The sequence below is a fragment of the Cherax quadricarinatus genome, chromosome 2 (genome assembly GCF_038502225.1).
Source record: "Cherax quadricarinatus isolate ZL_2023a chromosome 2, ASM3850222v1, whole genome shotgun sequence".
In the NCBI taxonomy this organism is placed as follows: Eukaryota; Metazoa; Arthropoda; class Malacostraca; order Decapoda; family Parastacidae; genus Cherax; species Cherax quadricarinatus.
Genome location: NC_091293.1, coordinates 12,927,033 through 12,953,878, shown reverse-complemented (window position 1 = coordinate 12,953,878; position 26,846 = coordinate 12,927,033). Strand labels below are relative to the sequence as shown.

At 44.8% G+C, this 26,846-nt stretch overlaps 1 protein-coding gene across 1 annotated transcript in view; it reads right to left on the bottom strand.

The window, feature by feature from the left end:
* Window positions 1-622: 622 nt before the first annotated feature.
* Window positions 623-26,846, bottom strand: part of LOC128703804 (uncharacterized) — an 86,007-nt gene continuing 59,783 nt past the window's right edge. The window contains exons 8-15 of the mRNA XM_070087383.1: window positions 18,015-18,108; window positions 13,404-13,462; window positions 9,051-9,169; window positions 8,318-8,483; window positions 3,272-3,439; window positions 2,507-2,652; window positions 1,519-1,624; window positions 623-1,314 (exon numbers count right to left, since the gene is read on the bottom strand). Of these exons, the coding sequence (XP_069943484.1) occupies window positions 1,207-1,314; window positions 1,519-1,624; window positions 2,507-2,652; window positions 3,272-3,439; window positions 8,318-8,483; window positions 9,051-9,169; window positions 13,404-13,462; window positions 18,015-18,108 (966 nt within the window). The 3' untranslated portion in view covers window positions 623-1,206. The remainder of the gene's footprint in view (window positions 1,315-1,518; window positions 1,625-2,506; window positions 2,653-3,271; window positions 3,440-8,317; window positions 8,484-9,050; window positions 9,170-13,403; window positions 13,463-18,014; window positions 18,109-26,846) is intronic.

Here is a 26,846-nt window from a genome sequence, read left to right as displayed (position 1 = left end):
GTACCAGCAGCAGTGCTGGTCACTATATTCCAGTACCAGCAGCAGTGCTGGTCACTATATTCCAGTACCAGCAGCAGTGCTGGTCACTATATTCCAGTACCAGCAGCAGTTCTGGTCACTATATTCCAGTACCAGCAGCAGTGTTGGTCACTATATTCCAGTACCAGCAGCAGTGCTGGTCACTATATTCCAGTACCAGCAGCAGTTCTGGTCACTATATTCCAGTACCAGCAGCAGTGTTGGTCACTATATTCCAGTACCAGCAGCAGTGCTGGTCACTATATTCCAGTACCAGCAGCAGTGCTGGTCACTATATTCCAGTACCAGCAGCAGTGCTGGTCACTATATTCCAGTACCAGCAGCAGTTCTGGTCACTATATTCCAGTACCATAGAGTAGTGTTTATCACAATGTAAGTATTACTTTTTCTTACGAGACTCATAACTTACGAGAATCATAACTGACTAATTTGATCTAGAGTAAAATATATTTATATTTTTGTGGCAAACTTAGCATCTACCGTAATGATTATCTCTTGCGAATTTCTGGACCTAGAAGTTATTCTCTCATGAAAGACATGGAAGACGTGACTTAGGGGGATCTAATTAATGTAAACCAATGAATTTAAGGTATATATTTTTATTCATGACTCTTACGTAAAACATACTTTGTGTTGTGTCGTGTATGTGCACTCGCTCTACTAATTCTTTATCATGTATGTAATACTGACAAGATGATGGATTACACACTTGTGCAACATGTAGGTGCTGATGACACTGGAGGGGACTGACTGCCTTACCTTCCACAGTCTTCTTTATATTATACCACAGTCTTCGGTTTATTTACCTGTGTATAACTAGTTGAGTCTAGATGTTGCTCTGGCCTAATTCAGTAACTAATTTTAATCAGCTAATTGTAATAACTAAATTTCTAATCCCTCCTTTCAGTTACATAGTTGTGTAAAGTAAACACTTCATTATTTTTTAAGTGTTGAGCGTCTTTTCTTTCTCTTTGACTGCAGATAATAAGATTTATCAAACCTTCTTTTTGTAACTAGGAATTGTTTGTGATTTTCCTTTGTGCCTGACCAGTGAGTTACTGGCTACTCCTCTCATAGTGGTTGTGTTTATGTGTGTCTACATGCGTTCATGTGTTCATCTGCATGACTGTGTGTTCTCGTCTTCTCCTCCTCCTCCTCCTTCTTCGCCTAGTGCAGCTCGACCAGGGCAGCCAGAGCACCGGTGAAGGCCGCATTGTAGTCGCAAGCAACCTCATTGTGAACATAGTCGTTGCGGTCGTCTGAGTAGGTACCATCCTGCGGGAGTGTGAGGTATTGTGAGTGAGAGAGAGACACAGGTAGACAGAGAATGGTCACTGCTGCACTTCACTACTTGATGTAAAACATAGAAAAAGGATACACTGAACTATAAACAATTCAGGCATGAACTTCAAGATCACAGATAATATGAATGGTTCTTCAGGAGTTGCAACTCTGTAGTACCACTAATGACTGACTGACCTCTGAAGGCCCACCGACGAGGGCACCAAAGAGGACGTGCGGGTTGGGTCCTGGCTGTTGCTGGGCCCAGCCGTCAGTGCAGTCAGCAGGAGGCCAGGGACAGGAGCTGGAGCGCGAGAAAAGAGGAAAAGAGGTCAGAGGTCATCGCGACTTTGCAACACAGGGTGAGAGCTTCAGAATATCATTAATAATGTCTATTGAGGGTCAATATGTAAGATTAACAAAAGATATATACGTGATTCATGCGGATTTGACGCTTGATTTTAATATAATAATAATAATAATAATAATAATAATAATAATAATAATAATAATAATAATAAAAATAATAATAGAATTGTTGGAGTATATGTGCTTTAATTTGTGTGCGTATAATTGTGTGCATGTATGTGGTGTGTGTGTGTGTACTCACCTATTTGTCGTTGTAAGGGTCAAGACATAGCACCTGGCCCCTCCAGGAGCTGTCTCGTGTGTGTGTGTGTGTGTGTACTCACCTAGTTGAGGTTGCGGGGGTCGAGTCCGAGCTCCTGGCCCCGTGTGTACTCACCTATTTGTACTCACCTATTTGTGGTTGCAGGGGTCGAGTCCTAGCTCCTGGCCCCGCCTCTTCACCGGTTGCTACTAGGCCCTCTCTCTCCCCGCTCCATGAGCTTTATCAAACCTCGTCTTAAAACTGTATGGTTCCTGCCTCCACTACGTCATTTTCTAGGCTATTCCACTGCCTTACAACTCTATGACTGAAGAAATACTTCCTACTATCTCTCTGACTCATTTGTGTCTTCAACTTCCAATTGTGGCCTCTTGTTTCTGTGTCCCCTCCCTGGAACATCCTGTCTTTGTCCACCTTGTCTATTCCACGCAGTATTTTATATGTCGTTATCATGTCTCTGCTGTCGTTATCATGTCCTGTGTGTGTGTGTGTGTGTGTGTGTGTGTGTGTGTGTGTGTGTGTGTGTGTGTGTGTGTGTGTGTGTGTGTGTGTGCATACCTGGAGCGGTGGTGGGGTCTCTGGGGTGGATTAACACCGTAGCCGACAACGAAGGAATGGCCAGAGTCACCCAGGAGAATGTTGATCTGAGTCTCAGCGAACTCGCGGTAGGTAGCAGTGTGGTCGGTGTTGCCGTACTCGGCAGCCTGTGGGTGCGTCACTCGTTATTTTGTACTACTACTCACTCGCTACTTTGCACTACTACTACTCACTCACTCGCTACTTTATACTACTACTACTAAAAATCTCTCCTTTATTCGTCAGGAAAAAAGTTGACTCAAGTTTTTGTCATAAAATGACCAATTCAACGCACATCGAAAAAGGAAAAACTAAATCATCTGGAGTTACCGAAGTCCAAGACAAGAAACTTCTCCAATATCTGCTAAAATTTGACATTAATGTTGAGTGGAAAACAAACATTTCTCAATCATTTATGACAAGAATGGCTAAAAAGAGCTTAGTTACTATTATAATTATTACACCCAACTGAAGGGGCCATAGAGTAATAAGTTTAGAAAAGGTTAGGTCTCTAATTCTTCTCTGTATACAAATCTGAATGTTATATTTTCTGATTTTATCTCCTTGGACGTATTTATGATGGTATGTTCACTCATCCTCTGCGTGAATATCCCACCACAAGGACAGTAAAGGGCAGTGCCACTCATAATGTGAGTGGATATTCGACTATAATGACAGTATTGGGCAGTGCCACTCGTCAGTAGCAACTAAGTTCTATGACATCAGGGAGATGTGAGTGTCACTCACCCAGAGAGCGATGAAAGCAACGTTGGCAGCGTGCCGGTTAGCGCCCCACGTGTCCAGGAAGACCATGCCTTGAGGCGTGTATGGAGCTTCGTTCAAAATATAGTCGAGGAAGGACTCCAGGGAGTTCTTGTACTCAGCGGTGTCCGGCTGCAACAGCGTGAAGAGTGCCTAGAGGAAAACACACGTTCATGTCATATTTCTTTATCCTGACGCTTTGTAAAGATAAAAGGAAAATATTTGAATATATATATATATATATATATATATATATATATATATATATATATATATATATATATATATATATATATATATATATATATATATATATGTGTATATATATATATATATATACACATATATATATATATACACACATATATATATATACACACATATATATATATACACATATATATATATATATATATATACACATATATATATATATATATATACACACATATATATATATATATATATATACATATATATATATATATACACATATATATATATATATATAAGAACATAAGAACATAAGAACGAAGGAACACTGCAGAAGGCCTACTGGCCCATGCGAGGCAGGTCCAAGTCTCCTACCGGCTTAAGCCAATGCACCCAACCTAGTCAGGTCAGGTCACATTGACTTAAGGGAGGAACACGGCAACCGACCTGGTAGCACAAGCTATCAGGTCTAACTCACACCCACCCACATCTACTCATGTATTTATCCAACCTATTTTTAAAGCTACACAACGTTCTGGCCTCTATAACGGTATTTGGGAGTTTGTTCCACTCATCCACAACTCTATTACCAAACCAGTACTTTCCTATATCCTTCCTGAATCTGAATTTTTCCAACTTAAAACCATTGCTGCGAGTCCTGTCTAGGCTAGATATTTTCAGCACACTATTTACATCCCCTTTATTTATTCCTGTCTTCCATTTATACACCTCAATCATATCCCCCCTAATTCTACGTCTTTCTAGAGAGTGCAGTTTCAGGGCCCTTAGTCTATCCTCATAGGGAAGGTTTCTGATACATGGGATCAACTTTGTCATCCTCCTTTGTACATTTTCCAGAGAATTTATATCCATTCTGTAATACGGTGACCAAAACTGTGCAGCATAATCTAAATGAGGCCTAACCAAGGATGTATAGAGTTGAAGAACAACCTGAGGACTCCTATTATTTATGCTTCTTGATATGAAGCCAAGGATTCTATTAGCTTTATTGCGAACACTTATGCACTGTTGTCTAGGTTTCAGATTACTGCTAACCAGAACTCCTAAATCTTTTTCGCAATCCGTAATATTAAGATCCACATTATTTAGTTTATATGTGGCATGGTTATTGTCCTGTCCAACATTTAGAACTTTGCATTTGTCTATATTAAACTGCATCTGCCACTTCTCCGACCACTGCATCAGTCTATTCAAATCTTCCTGGAGTGCTCGAATGTCCTCGTCAGAATGAATTCGACGGCCTATTTTGGTGTCATCGGCAAACTTGCCGATGTCGCTCTTTATGCCCTCATCTATGTCGTTTATGTAGATTGTGAACAGCAGGGGGCCCAACACTGACCCCTGTGGAACACCGCTCGTGACGCTTCCCCACTCTGATTTCTCCCCATTTATGCAAACTCTCTGCTGCCTATTTGTCAACCATGCCTCTATCCAGGAAAAAATTTCTCCTCCTATTCCATGTGCTTTAATTTTCCTCAATAGTCTCTGATGTGGGACCCTGTCAAAAGCCTTACTGAAGTCCATATACACAATATCATATTCATTACCATGATCTACCTCCTCAAATACCTTAGTGAAAAAAGTTAATAAATTCGTAAGGCAGGAACGCCCCTTTGTAAAACCATGCTGAGATTCGTTGATTAATTTATGCTTTTCAAGGTGGCTACGAACTGCCTCGGCAATTATTGATTCCATAAATTTTCCCACTATGGAGGTTAGGCTTATTGGTCTATAGTTCGAAGCTATGGACCTGTCACCTGTTTTGAAAATAGGTATCACATTTGCCATTTTCCACTTATCTGGCACCATGCCAGTTTGTAGTGATATGTTGAAAAGATTAGCCAAAGGTGTGCTAAGCTCCTCTTTACATTCCTTTAGAACCCTTGCATACAGTTCATCAGGGCCTGGGGATTTGTTAGGTTTTAATTTATCTATTTGCCTAAGGACCATGTCACTTGTGACCCTAATAGTGCACAGTTTATTATCGTCCTGTTCTACATAATTTATCATTACTGGAATATCGCTGGTATCCTCCTGTGTAAAAACTGAGAGGAAGTATGTGTTAAAAATTCTACACATTTCCTTATCACTGTCAGTGAGCTGACCCGAGGAACTTTTGAGTGGGCCTATCTTGTCCCTGATCTTACTTCTGTATACCTGAAAGAATCCTTTTGGGTTAGTCTTCGATTCTCTTGCAACTTTACCCTCATAATCTCTTTTTGCTTTTCTAATTCCCTTTTTTATTTCTCTCTTTAACTGAATATATCGATTTCTCAATTGCCCCTCTCCTCTTTTGATTTGCCTATATATGCCTCTCTTTTGACCAATCAGATATTTTAATCTATTGTTCATCCATTTAGGATCATTTTTGTTTGATCTGATTTCCCTATTTGGAACATAATTTGACTGAGCAGCTAGAACTATGCCCTGGAAAGCATCATATCGGCAACCATCACCACCTACCTGACCCTTAGTCAGGTCATTCCAGTTCAGCCCACCTAAGTAATTTTTCAGTCCTATGAAATCAGCCAAGCGAAAGTTAGGGACGGAGACTTGATTGCCATTATTAGGGGAATTCCATGATATATTAAAACTGAGTGATTTGTGATCACTTTCCCCAAGCTCATCATTAACCTCAAGATTATTAATTAGTGTTTCCCTACTGGCAAGAACCAAGTCAAGGAGGTTATTTCCCCTAGTTGGCTCTGTCACAAACTGTTTTAAAAAACAATCCTGGATCGTATCAAGAAAGTCACCTGACTCTAAATTTCCTGTCAAATTGCTCCAGTCAATCTGTCTATAGTTGAAATCTCCCATTAGCACAACATTTTCGTATGTAGATGCCTTACGAATTTCGTCCCATAGAAGTTTACTGCACTCCCTATCAAGATTTGGGGCCCTGTAAATCACACCCAAAATTAGTTTTTCTCGGCCCTCGAGAAGCTGTAACCAAACAGATTCAGTGGCTGACGCTTCTAATTTAATATCTTGTTTAACACAACAATTTAAATTGTCTCTGACATACATCGCTACTCCACCACCTTTCCTGTTGACCCTGTCAGTGTGGAATAATTTATAGCCTTGTATGTGACATTCAGAGGGCATCTCTCTATCTTTCAGATTAAGCCAGGTCTCTGTTATAGCAATAATATCTATGTTTCCTGCACTTGCAATTAATCTTAGCTCATCTATCTTATTTCTTACACTCCTGCTATTAGTATAGTAAACCTTAAGGGAGCTAGTCCCTTGCTGCCCTCTGCTGTCCCCCTTTGTTTGCTGACCTGATCTATTGTCTTTATTTATAACTTCATGCTGAATGCCTTTTATATATTTACTGTTTCCAACCCAAGTGTTGCAACCTGCTTGTTTCCCACACACACCCATACCTCTATCTTCCTTCAGTTTAAAATCATAGGCATTTCACCAATGGCCTTCTCAATCGAGTCTGCAAGTGCTACCACCCCAGCCCCAGAGAGATGTACCCCATCCCTTGCATACATATCATGTTTGCCATAAAAGTTGTTCCAGTTGTCAATGAATGGGATTGCAAGTTCCTTGCAGTATCTGTCTAGCCAGCAATTTACACCAATTGCCCTAGACAACCATTCATTTCCTACTCCCCTTCTAGGCAAGATGCTACATATGATTGGGATCCTTCCCTTAGACTTAATGAAATCTATAGCTGACCTGTACTTATCTAGCAGCTCTTCTCTCCTACCCTTCCCAATATCATTTCCACCAGCACTGAGACAGATAATGGGCTTGTTCCCATTACCTGACGTGATATTATCCAGCCTGTTGACAATGTCCCCAACACCAGCTCCAGGGAAGCACACTCTATCTCTCATCTTCTTATTCCTATTACAAAAAGCACGGTCAATATATCTTACCTGAGAGTCACCAACCACAAGAATGCGCTTGCCTCCATTAGCAGGGGCAGTAGTACCCTTACCTTCACTGGCCACTGAAGTACATTCATCCTGAAGAACAGAGAAGCGATTTCCTACCTTCAGATCTTCACTCTTAACTTTCCTTACTCTGATGCGCCTTCCATTACTGTGAACCACTCGCCACTTGTAGCAGGTGCTGGACTGCACCTCACTGCTGGTAGCCGTTGCTACCTCCCCAGCTACAGCCTCCTCACAGCGAGAGACAGACTGCACCTCACTGCTAGAAGCCTCATTCCCCACAACTCCAGCCACCTCACACTCTCTCCCAGACCCATTGAGGTGGACCTTCAGCCTCCTAATCTCCTCCTGGAGAAGCAAGACCTCCTCCTTCAACTCTCCAACCTCAATTTTTAAAACACTGCAGGAGCAAGCCATGCTTTGTAACCGTCCACACTAATCCCCAAAGCAGCTCAGGGTCTGTGACCTCACGTGACGACTGACCACTGAGTACATATATTACCTGGAGTTTACCTGGAGAGAGTTCCGGGGGTCAACGCCCCCGCGGCCCGGTCTGTGACCAGGCCTCCTTAGGTCAGTGTCCCAGGATGCGACCCACACCAGTCGACTAACACCCAGGTACCAATTTTACTGATGGGGAACATAGACAACAGGTGGAAAGAAACACGTCCAATGTTTCTACTCTGGCTGGGAATCGAACCCAGGCCCTCGCCGTGTGAAGCGAGAGCGTTAACCACCATCCTGATATATACATTATGATTGACTCTCGAAATCGTAATGATATACTTGAAAACAATTCACTCCTTCATTGAGTCAGATATACACTGAAAACAGCCGTATGTGTGTTGGGATAGATAAATAATGAACACTGGTTGAGTAACCGACTTACGTAGCAACCGGCTCTCTTGTCGTCCCAAGCGAACTGCACAGCATCTGTCCCCAGGGAGAACTCGTCCCAGGCCGCTCGGGCCTTCTCCAGGTAGGCTTCGTCTCCTGTGGCCCTGTAGAGCCAGAGGGCGCCCCAGCAGAGCTCGTCCCCGTAGCCGCTCCACGACCTGGGAATGTGTAATGAGGTACTGTTGAAGGTGGTCAGGTCACGGCGTTAAACAACAGGTCATGTTTTTGTGACCCTTAGGAAGTGGCTCGCGGCGAAATTGTAATAACACAACTGTAAACAAATCACAGAACGGGTGAGGGAGGGGGGTTGAACCCTTGGCAGGGGAGTCCAAAAACTCACTGACCAGTGCGATCACCACCCTTTCTGCGATTTATTTTCTCGAAAAGTGCATCGAGAAACCATTTATAACTTGTCATTAATGCTTCTTAGCTAAGACTCTCTTGGGTTAAATGAACAAGGATAAACAGTTATACAGCTTGATTAAAAAAATGGAAAGCAGGGGAAAAAAAGTGACGAGAAGAAATAATAATAATAAGAGGTGGATTACAAATCTCACGTCCCGCAGACACCCAATTAGTACACACGGACAGCTAATGCACACAGGCACCTTGAACACAGGCAGATGGTACATAGAAGTTATATGTACAGTTGGTACACACGGACAGCTTGTAAAGATAGACAACTGGCACACACGTAGATAACCACAACATCATGTTGACATTACTTGTAGAAGCTGGCAGCGTCAGTGATGGAATTGCTGTAGACATCTCGGTCCTCGTCAGCGAAAGCGTAGAGTTCCTCGGCCACGGTGAGCATCTGACTGGCGTAAGCGCTGTCCACTTCCTAGAGGAATGACCATTGTGGGTGAGGCTACTGTGGGTTAGTGGGGGAGTGAGGGAGGGTGAAGAGGAGAAGGAGGATGGAGTGTGGTAGAGGGAAGGAGGCTAAGATAGTGGTTGTGATGGGCCGAGAGAGAGAGAGAGGTGTATGTGCAAAGGAAGGAGGGATATTGCCTTTTGATAACAGGTGAGGGAGAAAGGAAGCCTCAGACTGGTAGGAAGGGAGGAAGGGAAGGTGTAAAGCACAAATACAAGTGAGAGTCTTGTGCTATTTTTAATTTGTATTTTTATATTATTAGTTTATACCTAGTTGTACTTTAGCTCATTCCAGCACAACACATAGACAACACCAACTTCATTATGTGTATTAGTGACTATACTCTACATGACCAAAATGCTATAGCTATATACTTGTCCAAACTTCCCACCACTACAGATATCAGTACTAAAACTCAACACACAACTCAGGATATAAATAACCATATTTTAAACCTAGAAGATGATTGATCACGTTGACCCTGATCTAAACCTACATAATCTGACACAATCAAAACCTATTGGAAAGTAACTGCCTTTATTACACAGCATCACAAGCCACCACTATCCTAAACAATGATAAAAGTCTATCAGTACTTAACTACAACCTCAGGTCCTTAAGCAAACACTATGATGACCTCCTGGCACTCCTTGAATCACTAAAGACACCCTTCTCCTGCATTATTCTTACTGAGACCTGGCTTAAACAGGACACAATAGATATCTACCCTCTACCAGGATACACAGCAATCCACAACTGCAAACCATACCAAGTTGGGGGTGGTATTGCAATCTATTACTCTAACCAATTATCTTGTATTAGCACCAATTGGTTTAGTGATGAATATGGAGAATACATTTTTGCTAATTTTAATGTAAAAAAACCTTAAGACGCCTTTAACAATCGGTGCCAATTACCGGATACCCCACACAAACATCCCAAACTTCAGTGAGAAATTAAAGGCACTAATAACAAACAGACAAATGAATAAGCACCACCTTCTGTTAGCTGGAGACTTCAACATCAACCTTGGCCTACCAGATGATCAGCCTGTAACTGATTTCATCAACAATATGAACAACACACTTCTCATACCAACAATAACTAAACCAACCCGGCTCACTGAAACAAGTGCAACTATAATAGACCACATATGGACCAATATACTAGCCCCCCTTAAATCAGGGATAATCACAGATAGCACTACAGACCACTACCCTACCTTCCTCTTGACAAACATTAGTAAACCACCACTTGAATACAACAAAGTCTCATTTAGACTCCATGATGAGGCCTCAATAAGGAAGTTCACAGCTGACCTAGAGACTGTTGACTGGCCTACAGAATTCTCCAAGGCCAATGGTATTGATGACTGGACAGACATTTTTCTTAACAAACTACTTAGCCTATAAAACAAACATTGTCCTATAAAAACGAAACAGATCACAAACAAACGGCTTGGTTGCCCATGGCTAACCAGCACCATTCTGAAATCCATTGATAAGAAACACCAATATGAAAAGCAATATAGACAGGGCTTAATACACAAAGATATTCTTAAACACTATTCATCAGTCCTCACCAAAGTAATAAAGAAAGCCAAACAACTATACTACTCCAGTAGATTCACTGACACAAGAGGAGATATAAAAAAGACCTGGAAAAACACTCTCTCAGACTCTAGGGACCCACAAACTGAAAAAAAACAAGAATATTGTCCTAACTAAACCTAATGAAACACCACTGCAACCCACTGACACAGCTAACAAGATAAATGACTTCTTCTCAACCATAGGTTCTAATCTCGCCAATAAAATCCCACGTACCAATGCCCATGCCGGGGACTACCTAGATGGGAATTTCCCAAATTCCTTCTATCTTGCTCCAACTGAGCCCACGGAAGTCACCGAGATTATAAAGTCACTTAAAAATAACTCAGGGAATCAGTCTCATGTCCCACCATTATTGTACAAGAGAGTGGCCCATGTCCTCTCGCATATTATCTCATTACTTTTTAACAAGTCACTAGAAACTAGCACCTTCCCAAAATTACTCAAGACGGCAAGGGTTACATCAATACATAAAGGTGGTGACCCTACAGATTTAAACAACTATAGGCCAATATCAAACTTACCATTGCTATCCAAAATCTTTGAGAAACTCGTGCACAGGAGACTGTATTCATTTATAACGTCACAAAACATACTCAACCCCTGCCAATTTGGATTCAGGAAAAATAAAAGCACTAACGATGCAATCATAAAAATGCTAGATCTGCTTTACACAGCATTGGAAAATAAGGAATATCCACTAGGAATTTTTATTGACCTAAGAAAAGCTTTTGACACAGTAGACCACGGCATCCTACTCAACAAACTTGACCATTATGGTATAAGAGGCCATGCGCTTGCATATTTCAAATCTTACCTTACTAATAGGTATCAGTATGTCGCCATTAAAGACACAGCATCAACAACACAGCCACTTGATACTGGAGTTCCGCAGGGAAGTGTCCTTGGTCCCCTGCTCTTCCTCATATACATCAATGATCTTCCAAACGTATCTCGACACCTGAACCCCATTCTCTTTGCTGACGACACGACTTATGTCATCTCTCACCCTAATCTTGCCACCCTCAACACCATTGTTAATGAGGAGCTGATCAAAATATCGACTTGGATGACAGCCAATAAACTTACGCTTAACGTTGACAAAACCTACTACATTATGTTTGGTAGCAGAGCAGGAGATGCGCAAATTAACATTAAGATCGACAACACTCTAATTGCCAGGCATAATGAGAGCAAATTCCTAGGCCTATACCTCGACAACAACCTGAACTTCAGCACCCATATCCAACACATAACCAAAAAAGTATCCAAAACGATTGGGATCCTCTCCAAGATACGATACTACGTGCCGCAAACTGCCCTTCTCACACTATACCATTCACTTATATGTCCATACCTCACCTATGCTATCTGTGCTTGGGGTTCAACTGCAGCAACACACCTAAAGCCAATAATAACCCAACGAAAAGCCGCAGTAAGAATAATCACTAAATCCCATCCCTGGCAACACCCCCCCCCCCCACTCTTCATAGATCTAAACTTACTCCCTGTTCAGTACATCCACACTTACTACTGTGCAATCTACATCTACAGGACCTTAAATTCCAATATTAACCTTGACCTAAAACGCTTTCTTGATAGTTGTGACAGAACCCACAGGCACAACACCAGACACAAACATCTCCATGACATTCCCCGTGTCCGACTAAACCTTTACAAAAATTCAATGTATGTCAAAGGCCCTAAAATCTGGAACACCCTACCTGAAAATTCCAAAACTGCAGACACATTCATCACCTTCAAAACTACCATCAGAAAACATCTTATCTCCCTGATATACCCTGTCAACTAATAATACGAATACCACCTGGTGGTTCACACTTACACTCACTCACCCATTTGACCATAAACAGAAATATCAATCTCAATCTCAAAATAATGAATCTTAACTAGTCATAAGTTGGCCTGTGATACTCCAATACTGAAACTATGTATAGTGCCAAAACAAAAGCATTCACATTGCTAAACTCACAACTAGTATTTAGTCACTTAGCCATAATACCAACTTACCTCATAATTTTGTAATATTTTAAACTTAAGATTTAATATAAGTCTGCCCGAAATGCCTAGCCATGCTAGGTGTTCTAGTGGTACACTCTGTAATTATTATTTTACTATATGTAAACCACACAATAACCAAATTCTGTAAACTCAACATTGTAATCCTTATAGAGAATAAACTTTGAATATGAATACTGATGACGCTATGACACAGAGTACTCAAATTTCACTTAGCTTAAATGAAGCTCTTTTCTTCAAGACATGAAACGTTAAGCATTGCATGACTAGGACGTAACATAAGTACATGGAACGTTCATAACTAGAATGTTCGTGGCCGTAACATCCATGACCAGGACGTCCGTGGTTCGAACATGCATGACCAGAACGTCCTTGGCTAGAATGTTCATGGCCCGGACGTCCGCATCTGGAACGTCCATGATCAGGACGTCCATGATTGAAACATCCATGATTAGGACGTCCTTGGCTGGAACGTTACTGACCAGAACTAGCAAGGCTGAAATATCAAGTGCGCCACAATTTCTTGAAGAAAAATGATGTTTCTTACTCACCTTGAAGACGATGGAGGCGGCAGCAAGAGCAGCGGCGGTCTCAGCAGCCAGATCAGACCCTGCGAATGATCATAACAGGTCAAAAGCGTTGCTGAGGGCTCACCACAGGCCAACTCTGTTACTAAGGGGTCACCACACGTCAACTATGTTGCTGAGAGGTCTCCACAGGTCACTAGTGTTGTGAGCTCACGACAGCTTATAGTGGAGGCCTCATGTAAAATTAGGCTAGCCAGAACGACCGAAGTTGACGATTATCATATTCACGGGGAAGATGTTCTTAATAGCCAGGGTAGTGCAAGTATGTATTCTTAGAAATACAATGCTGTTTTAAAATGTCAAGAGGCTATTTCAATAATGAATCTGCATTGTCTACAAAATAATATATATATTTGTTCTTAGATACATAATATAATCCTAATTTCTCTTCTCTTTTCTTTCTTTTCTCTTCTATATATAATTTTGTTATTATGCTCTGACAAGATGTCAAGAAGAGTAAAAAGACACAATACCATGACTGGAACAATACTCTGATAACCAGCACACAGGAAACTGAAACTTATGACGACGTTTCGGTCCGTCTTGGATTATTAACTAGTGTGACTAACTAATGGTCCAAGTCAAACCGAAACATTGTTATCATTTTCAGTCTCCTATGTGAGGGTTATTTGTATAACGATGTCATAAAAATTACGTTGTTAATGTATATGTGACAGAACATCATGAAAGAAAGTAATTCCCAAGTATAATTAATTCCAGCTCTGCTGAAACGAAAACCTGTGAGGGTCGTCTAGCTGCTGAACTTTTAGTGGAACTCCTGACGACATCCTCGTTATCCTACTGATGTCTCCCAGCTCAGGCTGACAGATTTTAGCGCCACGTATAAAGCCCATTCCGTGTGATAAAATATTATAAGGAAACACCGTTTGAAGAGTGGGACACATGTACATACGTGCAGCATGTGGGTATCTTCATTCGTAGACGTTTCTCCAAATAAAGATACCCATATGTTGCACGTGTGTATTAGTCATTATCTTGTCGGTATTTTATACCATTCATGTACATAGCATTTGTTCTCTCTGTGTGAATGTCAGATACACCAGGACAACAGTGCACTCCTGTGCATCCATGTTTGCTTAATATATAAAAGGTGACCGTAAAGAAAAAGTTGAGAGAAAACAGCCTTCCACTGAAGGTTTCTTGACGCCAGTGAAGTGCTCTGGTGAAGTGCTCTGGTGAAGTGCTCTGGTGAAGTGCTCTGGTGAAGTGCTCTGGTGAAGTGCTCTGGTGAAGTGCTCTGGTGAAGCGCTCTGAAGTGCTCTGGTGAAGTGCTCTGGTGAAGTGCTCTGGTGAAGTGCTCTGGTGAAGTGCTCAGGTGAAGTGCTCTGGTGAACCACTCTGGTGAAGTGCTCTGGTGAAGTGCTCTGGTGAAGTGCTCTGGTGAAGCACTCTGGTGAAGCACTCTGGTGAAGCGCTCTGGTGAAGCGCTCTGAAGTGCTCTGGTGAAGTGCTCTGGTGAAGTGCTCTGGTGAAGTGCTCTGGTGAAGCGCTCTGGTGAAGCACTCTGGTGAAGCACTCTGGTGAAGCGCTCTGGTGAAGCGCTCTGAAGTGCTCTGGTGAAGTGCTCTGGTGAAGTGCTCTGGTGAAGTGCTCTGGTGAAGTGCTCTGGTGAAGCGCTCTGGTGAAGCACTCTAGTGAAGTGCTCTGGTGAAGTGCTCTGGTGAAGCACTCTGGTGAAGTGCTCTAGTGAAGCACTCTGGTGAAGTGCTCTGGTGAAGTGCTCTGGTGAAGTGCTCTGGTGAAGCACTCTGGTGAAGCGCTCTGGTGAAGTGCTCTGGTGAAGTGCTCTGGTGAAGTGCTCTGGTGAAGTGCTCTGGTGAAGTGCTCTGGTGAAGTGCTCTGGTGAAGCACTCTGGTGAAGCACTCTGGTGAAGTGCTCTGGTGAAGTGCTCTGGTGAAGTGCTCTGGTGAAGCACTCTGGTGAAGCGCTCTGGTGAAGTGCTCTGGTGAAGTGCTCTGGTGAAGTGCTCTGGTGAAATGCTCTGGTGAAGTGCTCTGGTGAAGTGCTTTGGTGAAGTGCTCTGGTGAAATGCTCTGGTGAAGCACCCAGGTGAAGTGCTCTGGTGAAGTGCTCTGGTGAAGCGCTCTGGTGAAGCACTCTGGTGAAGCACTCTGGTGAAGCACTCTGGTGAAGCACTCTGGTGAAGCACTCTGGTGAAGCAATCTGGTTAAGTGCTCTGGTGAAGTGCTCTGGTGAAGCACTCTGGTGAAGCACTCTGGTGAAGCGCTCTGGTGAAGGGCTCTGCTGAAGTGCTCTGTTGAAGCACTCTGGTGAAGTGCTCTGGTGAAGTGCTCTGGTGAAGTGCTCTGTTGAAGCGCTCTGGTGAAGCACTCTGGTGAAGCGCTCTGGTGAAGCACTCTGGTGAAGCGCTCTTGTGAAGTGCTCTGGTGAAGCACTCTGATGAAGTGCTCTGGTGAAGAGCTCTGGTGAAGAGCTCTGGTGAAGTGCTCTGGTGAAGCGCTCTGGAGAAGCACTCTGGTGAAGTGCTCTGGTGAAGTGCTCTGGTGAAGAGCTCTGGTGAAGCTTTCTGGTGAAGCGCTCCGGTGAAGTGCTCTGGTGAAGCACTCTGAAGAAGCGCTCTGGTGAAGCACTCTGGTGAAGTGCTCTGGTGAAGTGCTCTGGTGAAGCACTCTGGTGAAGCGCTCTGGTGAAGCACTCTGGTGAAGCGCTCTGGTGAAGTGCTCTGGTGAAGCATTCTGGTGAAGTGCTCTGGTGAAGCGCTCTGGTGAAGCACTCTGATGAAGCACTCTGGTGAAGTGCTCTGGTGAAGTGCTCTGGTGAAGAGCTCTGGTGAAGCGTTCTGGTGAAGCGCTCCGGTGAAGTGCTCTGGTGAAGCGCTCTGGTGAAGCGCTCTGGTGAAGCACTCTGGTGAAGCACTCTGGTGAAGCGCTCTGGTGAAGTGCTCTGGTGAAGTGCTCTGTTGAAGCACTCTGGTGAAGCGTTCTGGTGAAGCACTCTGGTGAAGTGCTCTGGTGAAGTGCTCTAGTGAAGTGCTCTGTTGAAGCGCTCTGGTGAAGCATTCTGGTGAAGCGCTCTGGTGAAGCACTCTGGTGAAGCGCTCTGGTGAAGTGCTCTGGTGAAGCATTCTGGTGAAGTGCTCTGGTGAAGCGCTCTAGTGAAGCACTCTGGTGAAGTGCTCTGGTGAAGAGCTCTGGTGAAGAGCTCTGGTGAAGCACTCTGGTGAAGCGCTCTGGATAAGCACTCTGGTGAAGTGCTGTGGTGAAGTGCTCTGGTGAAGAGCTCTGGTGAAGCGTTCTGGTGAAGCGCTCCAGTGAAGTGCTCTGGTGAAGCACTCTGAAGTGCTCAGGTAAAGCGCTCTGGTGAAGCACTCTGGTGAAGTGCTCAGGTGAAGCACTCTGGTGAAGCACTCTGGTGAAGTACTCTGGTGAAGTGCTCTGGTGAAACACTCTGGTGAAGTGCTCCAGTGAATCGCTCTGGTGAAGCGCTCTGGTGAAGCGCTCTGGTGAAGTGCTCCAGTGAAGTGCTCTGGTGAAGCACTCTGGTGAAGCACTCTGGTGAAGCGCTCTGGTGAAGCACTCTGGTGAAGTGCTCCAGTGAATTGCTCTGGTGAAGCGCTCTGGTGAAGCATTCTGGTAAAGCACTCTGGTGAAGCACTCTGGTGAAGCACTCTGGTGAAGTGCTCCAGTGAATTGCTCTGGTGAAGCGCTCTGGTGAAGCATTCTGGTAAAGCACTCTGGTGAAGCACTCTGGTGAAGCACTCTGGTGAAGCACTCTGGTGAACCACTCTGGTGAAGCATTCTGGTAAAGCACTCTGGTGAAGCACTCTGGTGAAGCACTCTGGTGAAGCACTCTGGTGAAGCACTCTGGTGAAGCGCTCTGGTGAAGCATTCTGTTAAAACACTCTGGTGAAGCACTCTGGTGAAGCATTCTGGTAAAGCACTCTGGTGAAGCACTCTGGTGAAGCGCTCTGGTGAAGCATTCTGTTAAAGCACTCTGGTGAAGCACTCTGGTGAAGCACTCTGGTGAAGCACTTTGGTGAATCGCTCTGGTGAAGCACTCCGGTGAAGTGCTCCAGTGAATCGCTCTGGTGAAGCGCTCTGGTAAAGCATTCTGGTAAAGCACTCTGGTGAAGCACTCTGGTGAAACACTTTGGTGAAGCACTTTGGTGAAGCGCTCCGGGATTGAGGAAGTGAACCTGCCCTCCCGTCCCTTGGGTCGAACCTGACTGCCTCCCCTGCCCCCCAGGCATTATGTGACCCCTTACAGCATTTCCTATGACTGTAATAATAATTACCTGTTTACCAAATGGAATTATATAAAAAACTGTAAATAAATAAGTAAGGTGTTTAAACAGAGCCTAGTGTCCGTGTTTCAGTGAATAATTTAGGTACCTGAAACTGGTCCAAGTATATAAACTGAGCGAGGTGTTTGATCTAAGCAAATAGACTGAGATAGGTCACTACTTTGAATAGGTAAAGTCACACAGGACTTGTGGGTTCACTCACAAGTCCTGAGTGACTGTTTTGACTCATTCGCTCCCGTGATTTCACTCACTAGTGTGGGTTCACTCAAGCCTGTGCAGGTTCACCCACCTGGGGCGCTGCTGTCGATCTTGTAAGACGGTCTGGCCATGGTCATCTCCTCTGGTCTGCCCCAGTAGGCGTGGTCCGCGTTGCCTTCTCCTACCTGCAACAAGAGAATCCTGTCATGTAATGTGTACTCATTTAATTGAGGTTGCAGGGGTCGAGATTCAGCTCTTGACCCCCACCTATTCACTGATCGCTACTAGGTCCTCTCTCTCTCTCTCTCTCTCTCTCTCTCTCTCTCTCTCTCTCTCTCTCTCGCTCTCTCTCTCTCTCTCTCTCTCTCTCTCTCTCTCTCTCTCTCTCTCTCAATCTCTCTCTGCTTCCTGAGCTTTGTCATACCTCGTCTTAAAGCTATATATGGTTCCTGCCTCCACTACATCACTTGCTAGGCTATTCCACATCCTGACGACTCTGTGACCGAAGAAGTACTTCCTAACAACCCTGTGACTCTTTTGAGTGTTCATCTTCTAATTGTGACCCCTTGTTTCTGTGTTCTCTCTCTAGAACATCCTGTCTCTGTCCACCTTGTCTATTCCGTGCAGCATTTTATATGTCGTTATCATGTCTCCCCTAACCCTCCTGTCCTCCAGTGTCGTCAGGCCGATTTCCCTAAACCTTTCTTCACAGGACATTCCCCTTAGCTCTGGAACTAACCTTGTCGCAAACCTTTGCACTTTCTCTAATTTCTTGACGTGCTTGATCAAGTGTGGGTTCCAAACAGGTGCTGCATACTCCAGTATGTGTGTGTACTCACCTATTTGTGGTTGCAGGGGTAGATTCATAGCTCCTGGCCCCGCCTCTTCACTGATTGCTACTAGGTCCTCTCTCTCCCTGCTCCATGAGCTTTATCATACCTCGCCTTAAAACTATGTATGGTTTCCGACTCCACTACTTCACTTTCTAGGCTATTCCACGGCTTGACTACTCTATGACTGAAGAAATACTTCCTAACATCCCTTTGATTCATCTGAGTCTTCAACTTCCAATTGTGACCTCTTGTGTCTGTGTCCCATCTCTGGAACATCCCGTTTTTGTCCACCTTGTCTATTCCGCGCAGTATTTTATATGTCGTTATCATCTCTCCCCTGACCCTCCTGGCCTCCAGTGTCGTCAGGCCGATTTCCCTCAACCTTTCTTCGTAGGACAATCCCCGTAGCTCTGGGACTAGTCTTGTTGCAAACCTTTGCACTTTCTCTAATTTCTTGACGTGCTTGACTAGGTGTGGATTCCAAACTGGTGCTGCATACTCCAGTATGGGCCTGACGTAAATGGTATACAGAGTCTTGAACGAATCCTTACTGAGGTATCGGAACGCTATCCGTAGGTTTGCCAGGCGCCCATATGCTGCAGCAGTTATCTGATTGATGTGCGCCTCGGGAGATATGCTCGGTGTTATACTCACCCCCATATCTTTTTCCTTGAGTGAGGTTTGCAGACTTTGGCCATCTAAACTATATTGTGTCTGCGGTCTTCTTTGCCCTTCCCCAATCTTCATGACTTTGCATTTGGCAGGATTAAACTCAAGGAGCCAGTTGCTGGACCAGGTTTGTAGCCTGTCCAGGTGTCTCTGTAGTCCTGCCTGATCCTCATCCGATTTGATTCTTCTCATTAACTTCACATAGTCCGCAAACAAGGACACTTCTGAGTCTATCCCTTCAGTTATGTCATTCACATATACCAAGAACAGCACAGGTCCTAGGACTGACCCCTGTGGAACCCCGCTTGTCACAGGCGCCCACTCTGACACCTCGTCACGTACCATGACTCGTTGTTGCCTCCCTGTCAGGTATTCTCTGATCCATTGCAGTGCCTTTCCTGTTATGTGTGCCTGATCCTCTAGCTTTTGCAGTAACCTCTTGTGAGGAACTGTGTCGAAGGCCTTCTTGGAGTCCAAAAAAATGCAGTCGATCCACCCCTCTCTCTCTTGTCTTACTTCTGTCACCTTGTCATAAAACTCTAGTAGGTTTGTGACACAGGATTTTCCCTCCCTGAAACCATCCTGGTTGTCAATTATACACTTTTTTCTTTCAAGGTGCTCCACCACTCTCCTCCTGATGATCTTCTCCATGACCTTGCATACTATACACGTTAGTGATACAGGTCTGTAGTTTAGTGCCTCATGTCTTTCTCCCTTTTTAAAAATTGGGACTACATTTGCCATCTTCCATACCTCGGGGAGTTGCCCAGTTTCAAATGATGTGTTGAAGATCTTTGTTAACGGTACACGCAATATCTCTGCTCCCTCTTTAAGGACCCACAGAGAGATGTTGTCTGGTCCCACCGCCTTTGAGGTGTCAAGTTCGCATAGCAGCTTCTTCACCTCCTCCTTGGTTATATGTACCTCATCCAGCACCTGCTGGTGCACCCCCCTGCTCTGATTTCCTGGAGTCCTACTGGTTTCCACTGTAAATACTTCTTTAAATCTTGTGTTGAGCTCCTGACATACCTCCCGGTCGTTTCTTGTGAATTCCCCATCACCCTTCCTCAGTCTGATTACCTGGTCCTTGACTGTTGTTTTCCTCCTGATGTGGCTGTACAACAGCTTCGGGTCAGTCTTGACTTTCGATGCTATGTAATTTTCGTATTGCCGCTGAGGCTCCCTTCTTATCTGTGCATATTCGTTTCTGGCTCTTCGGCTAATCTCTTTATTTTCCTGAGTTCTCTGTCTTCTGTACCTTTTCCATTCACTAGTACACCTAGTTTTTGCCTCCCTACATCTTTGGGTGAACCAAGGACTCGTTCTGTTCTTTCCATTATTTCTGTTTCCCTTGGGAACAAACCTCTCCTCTGCCTCCTTGCATTCTGTTGCCACATAGTCCATCATTTCTTGTACTGGTTTTCCTGTTAGTTCCCTCTCTCACTGAATGTCTTGAAAGAAGTTCCTCAAGCCTGAGTAGTTCCCCCTTTTGTAGTTTGGTTTTTCCCACCCTATTCCTGCTGCTCTCTCCACTTGGAGCTCAACTATGTAGTCGAAGCACAGAACCACATGATCACTAGCTCCCAGGGGTCTTTCATACATGATATCCTCGATGTCAGAACTACTCAAAGTGAATACAAGGTCCAGTCTTGCTAGTTCATCCTCTCCTCTCTCTCTGGTAGTGTCTCTAACATGTTGATGCATGAGGTTTTCCAGTACCACATCCATCATCTTGGCTCTCCATGTTTCGGGACCCCCATGGGGCTCCAGGTTTTCCCAGTCAATCTCCTTGTGATTGAAATCACCCATAACTAGTAACTTTGCTCCCCCCATGTGTGCTCTCCTGGCCACCTCGGCTAGTGTGTCGACCATTGCTCTGTTGCTCTCATCGTATTCTTCTCTTGGCCTCCTGCAGTTCTGTGGTGGGTTGTACATTACTGCAATTATCACCTTATGTCCCTCAGACTGGATTGTTCCTACTAAGTAGTCCCTTTCGCCCGTGCCATCCATTCCTTCCATTTTCTCAAACCCCTACTAGTTTCTAATGAGCAGTGCAACTCCTGCTCCCCCTCTCCTCCCTCTGTCTTTCCTGAGGATTTGATATGCGGATGGAAAGATTGAATCTGTTATTATTCTGGTGAGTTTTGTTTCTGTGAGTGCTATTATGTCTGGGGATGTCTCCTTGATTCTTTCGTGCCACTCCTCATACTTATTTGTTATTCCATCTGCATTTGTATACCACACCTTCAACTTCTTTTCTAAGATTGTGGTCTGTGAGGTGTATTGGGATTGGGGAAGTGGGAGACCTGATAAGGAACTATGGGTGGTTGCTGTGGGGGTGGAGTTTGTAATGCAGTGGGTGGGGGCATTGGATGTGGCATGGGTGTTTTGGTTTAGAGTGTTTGGTTGCACTGGGGTTGACCTGGTTGGGAGGCTTCTATAGGAAGTTGTGAGGGAGGCTGTATTTGATCTTCCTGTGTCTGGGATCTCCTGTCTGTCTTCTTCATCCCCTCTCTTTCCTCCTTTCGCCTTTGTACCATCTCTGTTTCTGCCTTTCTGCTTGTGTTCTGTCGCGGTAGAGATACACCTTCCTGTATGCCGGCATGTCCCTTAATCTTGCTTTCTCCTGCAATATCCTGTTCCGAGTCGATTCTGCCTTGAAGGCCACTTTCACTGGCCGGGTTCTTTTTTTTACAAATCCCCCTATTCTCCGAAAATTTCTTAGCTGGGTCATGTCGTCTTCTCCTATTGCTTTCATGATGCTTTCAATTGCTTTTTTTTCCCTTGTTTTCTTGCTTCATATGTTTCCCCTTCAACTTCCTGGAGCCCATACACAAAGACTGACCTCACCCTTTCATTCTCCCACTGCATATCCCTGTGTATCCCCTCATTCAATTTGATTCCCTCTATTGCAGCTTTCCTTTCTTCAGTTTCACTAGCTAATGTACTTGGGCTCAGTGGCCTGTCATTTTCCCTTCTCGGCTTTCCCTGGGCTCTGCTGTGGTCTGCTAGGGCCTCCACATATAGCTTAGCTCTTTCAATTACTACGGTGTCCACTGATTGAGCTTCTACATGCAGTTTTGCTCCTTCTTTCCCTACAGTCCCCTTATTTGTGGCTGAGGTAGCAGTCTTTGTTGTCAATCCCAAAATGTTCTTTAGTTCTTTAGGCTGTTTCAGATTTTTCAGTTCCTCTTCTAAACTCTGTATCCTGGCCTCTGCTGCTTTGACTTGCACCACCCACTTCCTACTTTCCATGTCTATCCTCTCTTCCATTCTCATGCTATGTTTTTCTAGTTTCTTTTCCCATTCATGTTCCCTTTTTGTGAGCTCTGCTGCCCAATCTTCTTTTGCAGTTTCCTCCTCCTGTCCCTTGGTTTTTCTTGTTGCTCTCTGGCAACCCACTTTTGTTTTATCCTGATTGCCTCAGAGTGGAAAACCTATGTAATTCTGTATGTTAGGTTAGAATTGTGTATGTCAGAGTGTGGGGGGGGAGGTAGTGGAGGAACTGTGGCTATGTGGGAGAGTAGTGGGGAGGAGGAGTGGGAAGGAGGGAGAAGCAAGTGGGTGAGTGGGAGAGGGAGAGGGGGAAGGAGGGAGAGGGTGAAAGAGGGAGGGGAGGGATCAGGTGAGGGAGTGAGATGTCAGTGAGGGAGGGGGGAGTGTATGTGTGAGTCTGGCAATGTGTGTGTGTGTGTGTGTGTGTGTGTATATGTTGTGTGTGTGTATGTGTGTTGTGTGTGTGTTGCGTGTGTGTGTGTTAGTTACCATTTTGTCCTAGGCACATGTCAATTAGACACTAGGCCTGTTGTACATGAGTACGTGTGTGTGTGTGTGTGTGTGTGTGTGTGTGTGTGTGTGTGTGTGTGTGTGTGTGTGTGAGTGAGTGAGTGAGTGAGTGAGTGAGTGAGTGTGAGTGAGTGTGTGTGTGTACTCACTTAATTGTACTCACCTAGTTGTGGTTGCAGGGGTCGAGACTCAGCTCCTGGCCCCGCCTCTTCACTGATCGCTACTGGATCCTCTCTCTCTCTGCTTCCTGAGCTTTGTCATACCTCTTCTTAAAACTATGTATGGTTCCTGCCTCCACTACTTCACTTGCTAGGCTATTCCACTTGCTGACAACTCTATGACTGAAGAAATACTTCCTAACGTCCCTGTGACTCGTCTGAGTCTTCAGCTTCCAGTTGTGACCCCTTGTCCCTGTGTCCCCTCTCTGGAACATCCTATCTCTGTCCACCTTGTCTATTCCCCGCAGTATCTTGTATGTCGTTATCATGTCTCCCCTGACCCTTCTGTCCTCCAGTGTCGTCAGTCCGATTTCCCTTAACCTTTCCTCGTACGACATTCCCTTGAGCTCTGGGACTACCCTTGTTGCAAACATTTGTACTTTCTCTAACTTCTTGACGTGCTTGACCAGGTGTGGGTTCCCGACTGGTGCTGCATACTCCAGTATGGGCCTAACATACACAGTGTACAGTGTCTTCAACGATTCCTTATTAAGGTATCGGAACGCTATTCTCAGGTTTGCCAGGCGCCCGTATGCTGCAGCAGTTATTTGGATGATGTGTGCCTCCGGTGATGTGCTCGGTGTTATGGTCACCCCAAGGTCTTTCTCCCTGAGTGAGGTCTGTAGTCTTTGTCCACCTAGCCTATAATCTGTCTGCGGTCTTCTTTGCCCCTCCCCATTCTTCATGACTTTGCATTTGGCTGGATTGAATTCGAGAAGCCAGTTGCTGGACCACATGTCCAGCCTGTCCAGGTCTCTTTGCAGTCCTGCCTCATCCTCGTCCGATTTAATTCTTCTCATCAACTTCACATCATCTGCGAAGAGGGACACTTCAGAGTCTATTCCTTCCATCATGTCGTTCACATATATCAAAAATAGCACTGGTCCTAGAACTGACCCCTGTGGGACCCCGCTCGTAACAGGCGCCCACTGTGATACCTCTTCACGTACCATGACTCGTTGCTGCCTCCCTGTCAGGTATTCTCTTATCCACGTGCGCCTGATCCTCCAGCTTCTGCACTAATCTCTTGTGGGGAACTGTGTCAAAGGCCTTCCTGCAGTCTAGGAAAACGCAATCTACCCACCCCTCTCTCTCGTGTCTTACTTCTGTTACCTTGTCATAAAACTCCAGGAGGTTTGTGATACAAGATTTGCCTTCCATGAACCCATGCTGGTTTTCATTTATAATCTTGTTCCTTTCCAGGTGTTCGACCACTCTCCTCCTGATAATCTTCTCCATGACTTTGCACACAATACATGTCAGAGACACAGGTCTGTAGTTTAGTGCCTCGTTTCTGTTTCCTTTCTTAAATATGGGGACTACATTAGATGTCTTCCATTTCTCAGGTAGTTGCCCAGTTTCAAGGGATGTGTTGAAGATTGTGGTTAGAGGCACGCACTGCATCTCTGCTCCTTCTCTAAGGACCCATGGGGAGATGTTGTCCGGTCCCATCGCCTTTGAGGTGTCAAGGTCATTTAAGAGCTTCTTCACCTCCTCCTCAGTTGTTCGTATGTCATCCAACACTTGTTGGTATATTTCCTCTTGATGTTCCCTTCCGTGCTGTCTTCCCACAGCCCTTCCTGTCTCTACTGTAAAAACTTCCTTATATCTCCTGCTCAGCTCCTCACATACCTCCTAATCATTTCTTGTGAGTTCTCCACCTTCTGTCCTTAATCTGATCACCTGGTCTTTGACTGTTGTCTTCCTCCTGATGTGTGTGTGTGTGTGTGTGTGTGTGTGTGTGTGTGTGTGTGTGTGTGTGTGTGTGTGTGTGTGTGTGTGTGTGTGTGTGTGTGTGTGTGCGTGTGTGTGCGTGTGTGTGAGTGTGTGTGTGTGTGTGTGTGTGTGTGTGTGTGTGTGTGTGTGTGTGTGTGTGTGTGTGTGTGTGTGTGTGTGTGTGTGTGTGCATGTGTGTGTGTGTGTGTGTGTGTACTCACCTATTTGTACTCACCTATCTGTGGTTGCAGGAGTCGAGTCATAGCTCCTGGCCCCGCCTTTTCACTGATTGCTACTAGGTCCTCTCTCACCCTGCCCCATGAGCTTTATCATACCTCGCCTTAAAACTATGTATGGTTCCCGCCTCCACTACTTCACTTTCTAGGCTATTCCACGGCTTGACTACTCTATGACTGAAGAAATACTTCCTAACATCCCTTTGATTCATCTGAGTCTTCAACTTCCAATTGTGACCTCTTGTGTCTGTGTCCCACCTGTGTGTGCGTGTGTGTGTGTGTGTGTGTGTGTGTGTGTGTGTGTGTGTGTGTGTGTGTGTGTGTGTGTGTGTGTGTGTGTGTGCGTGTGTGTGCGTGTGTACTCACCTATTTGTGGTTGCAGGGGTCGAGTCCTAGCTCCTGGCCCCGCCTCTTCACCGGTTGCTACTAGGCCCTCTCTCTCCCCGCTCCATGAGCTTTATCAAACCTCGTCTTAAAACTGTGTATGGTTCCTGCCTCCACTACGTCATTTTCTAGGCTATTCCACTGCCTTACAACTCTATGACTGAAGAAATACTTCCTACTATCTCTCTGACTCATTTGTGTCTTCAACTTCCAATTGTGGCCTCTTGTTTCTGTGTCCCCTCCCTGGAACATCCTGTCTTTGTCCACCTTGTCTATTCCACGCAGTATTTTATATGTCGTTATCATGTCTCCCCTGACCCTCCTGTCCTCCAGTGTCGTCAGGCCGATTTCCCTTAATCTTTCTTCATAGGACATTCCCCTTAGCTCTGGAACTAACCTTGTCGCAAACCTTTGTACTTTCTCTAGATTCTTGACGTGCTTTATCAAGTGCGGGTTCCAAACAGGTGCTGCATACTCCAGTATGGGCCTGACATACACGGTGTACAGTGTCTTGAATGATTCCTTACTAAGGTATCGGAATGCTGTTCTCAGGTTTGCCAGGCGCCCATATGCTGCAGCAGTTATCTGATTGATGTGTGCTTCCGGAGACATGCTCGGTGTTATACTCACCCCAAGATCTTTCTCCTTGAGTGAGGTTTGCAGTCTTTGGCCACCTAGCCTATACTCTGTCTGTGGTCTTCTGTGCCCTTCCCCTATCTTCATGACTTTGCATTTGGCAGGATTAAATTCGAGAAGCCATTTGCTGGACCAGGTGTCCAGTCTGTCCAGGTCTCTTTGAAGTCCTGCCTGGTCCTCATCAGATTTAATTCTCCTCATTAACTTCACATCATCTGCAAACAGGGACACTTCTGAGTCTAACCCTTCCGTCATGTCGTTCACATATACCAAAAATAGCACTGGTCCTAGGACCGACCCCTGTGGGACCCCGCTTGTCACAGGTGCCCACTGTGATACATCATTACGTACCATGACTCGTTGTTGCCTCCCTGTCAGGTATTCTCTGATCCATTGCAGTGCCCTTCCTGTTATATGCGCCTGATGCTCTAGCTTCTGCACTAAT